This window comes from Neomonachus schauinslandi, unplaced genomic scaffold (genome assembly GCF_002201575.2).
Source record: "Neomonachus schauinslandi unplaced genomic scaffold, ASM220157v2 HiC_scaffold_5052, whole genome shotgun sequence".
Classification (NCBI taxonomy): domain Eukaryota; kingdom Metazoa; phylum Chordata; class Mammalia; order Carnivora; family Phocidae; genus Neomonachus; species Neomonachus schauinslandi.
In genome coordinates this window covers 1-2,049 of record NW_025413740.1, presented here as the reverse complement: position 1 = coordinate 2,049, position 2,049 = coordinate 1, and the positions used below count along the sequence as shown (strand labels likewise).

General features: G+C 60.3%; 1 protein-coding gene across 1 annotated transcript; it reads right to left on the bottom strand.

The window, feature by feature from the left end:
* Window positions 1–93: 93 nt before the first annotated feature.
* LOC110582773 (protein phosphatase 1 regulatory subunit 12C-like) lies at window positions 94–1,904 on the bottom strand (the record flags this gene model as incomplete). Its single annotated transcript, XM_044912524.1, has 5 exons — window positions 1,770–1,904; window positions 1,357–1,515; window positions 1,209–1,276; window positions 486–569; window positions 94–255 (listed from the first exon to the last, which is right to left on the bottom strand). Coding segments are annotated over exons 1-5 (476 nt in total), but the record flags the coding sequence as incomplete, so codon positions are not given.
* Window positions 1,905–2,049: the final 145 nt, after the last annotated feature.

The following is a 2,049-nucleotide window of genomic DNA, read 5'->3' as shown; positions in this document are numbered from 1 at the left end:
CCCTCCTCCCTCAGACCCGGGAGTCCAGGCCCCCAGCCCCTCCTCCCTCAGACCCGGGAGTCCAGGCACCCAGCCTCTCCTTCCCAGACCCACAAGAGTTCGAGCCCTGACCCCTTTTCCCAGGATCCAGGAGCCCAGGCCCCAGCCCACGCCCACGCCCACACCTGTGTGGACCTCCGAGACTGGCGCATGAGGCGAGAGCGAGCTTTCCGCTGGGATTCAGATTCCTCATCCCGCACAGGCATCTGGTAGGACCTGAGTGAAAGGTCCGAACTTCAGGGAGGGTTCCTTTGAGCCCTGTTCCCGTTCCATGGCTGACACCCTTCAGGGAAGCTAAGTTCTGCCAGAGGACTGTCAACTCACAGCGGACCCTGGGACAAACTCCCCCCTAGGGAGTGCCTGCCGGGGGCCCTGAGGACCCAGGCCTGGGCCATGTAGTTTTTCCCAGCCAGGGAGAAAGAGCTTCCCACCCCCTGCCTCTTCACCTCCGCCGGTCCCGGGAGTCAGCTGGGGGCATTGCAGAGGCTACAGGGACACTGGGCTTCACTGGGGATTCAGGCTCCGGAATCCTGGAGGGAGGAGTGGAGTTATCCAAGGGAGGGCGCCTGGAGATCTCAAACCTGTGTGAATTCATTCATCCAACAAATATTATTACTCAAACTCGAGTTACGTGGCAGGTACTGGAAATGCAGCAGTGAGCAGAAGAAAATTATCTCTGCCCCGATGAGTCAAGTATGAACAGAAAAGATGCAGAACAAACAATAAGCATAAAAAACCGTGTACACCATATAACACGCTGGAAGGCTAAAGGACTTTGAGAAACAGAGCGCTGACAGGAGGTGGGAGGGCGTGCATGTGCAGACATAGCATGAGCAGGGGGTCAGAGTGGGCCTCACCCAGAAGGGGACACACACAGACCTGAGGAAGGGCAGAAGCAAGCCAGGCGGCCCGGCAGGGGGCTGCAAAGGCCCAGGGGCAGGAGCATGCCTGTGTCAGAAAGGTGAGGGGGAGGTGCAGACAGAGGCAACAGGAGGTCATGTCATTGTGTCCTTACAAGCTTAACTGTAAGCTTTTACTTGATGCACCAGAAGGAAAATGGAGGCAAAGAGTGGTCGGGGCAGAGACCCCACAGAGCAAAGGGACTGAAGAGGTTGTAACCCAGACCTGCCCCCCACCCCGACAGGCCCAGGCCCTGGGTTGGTACTTACAGGGCAGAGGGCTGCGGCACCTTACGGGAGGGCGTAGGCGTAATTCTGGCAAGACAGGACTCCTTGGCCTGTGCAAAGAGACAAAGATGGGAGAGGACATTCTCCTCGACTAGGCAGGGCTTGGCCCCCTGCCCCTCACCCCACTCACCTGAACAGAGGTCCCTTCCAACCGAGAGGAGGAAGCTGAGCGCTGCAGCCCAGCCCCAGGGGTGCCCTCAGCCCCCCGGCCGTCTGTGGGACCCAGGGCACCAGAGCTTCCCGTCTTCTGGAGGCCAAAGCGCCTGGAGAAAGGGGCCCCTTCTGGGGGCTGGGGAAGAGAAAGGTCTCAGTTACGGAGGAAGCATCCTTCCCAGAGACTTCAAGTGTTACCCCAGAAGGACCACACAAACTGCAATTCCCATCAGCCCCTGGAGGGTGCGGCCAGAAAAAAACCACTCAGCTGGTCCCGGGAACTCTGGAAACTAATCTTCACCCTACATACCCTGAGAAGGGGTTGCAGGCTCCTGGCATCCCTCCCTGCCCTCTCAAAACAGCATGACCGTCTAGGGCATCCAGACTCACCATGGGGCCCTGAGGGCTAGCGGGTGGTGGGGAAGACACTCCATTGACAGTTCTGGATTCTGGAGGCGGTGGCTCTGTGGAGTAGGAAAAGGGAGACACCAGCTGCCTCTCAGAACCAGCCCCTCCTCCCTCAGACCCGGGAGTCCAGGCCCCCAGCCCCCTCCTCCCTCAGACCCGGGAGTCCAGGCCCCCAGCCCCCTCCTCCCTCAGACCCGGGAGTCCAGGCCCCCAGCCCCCTCCTCCCTCAGACCCGGGAGTCCAGGCCCCCAGCCCCCTCCTC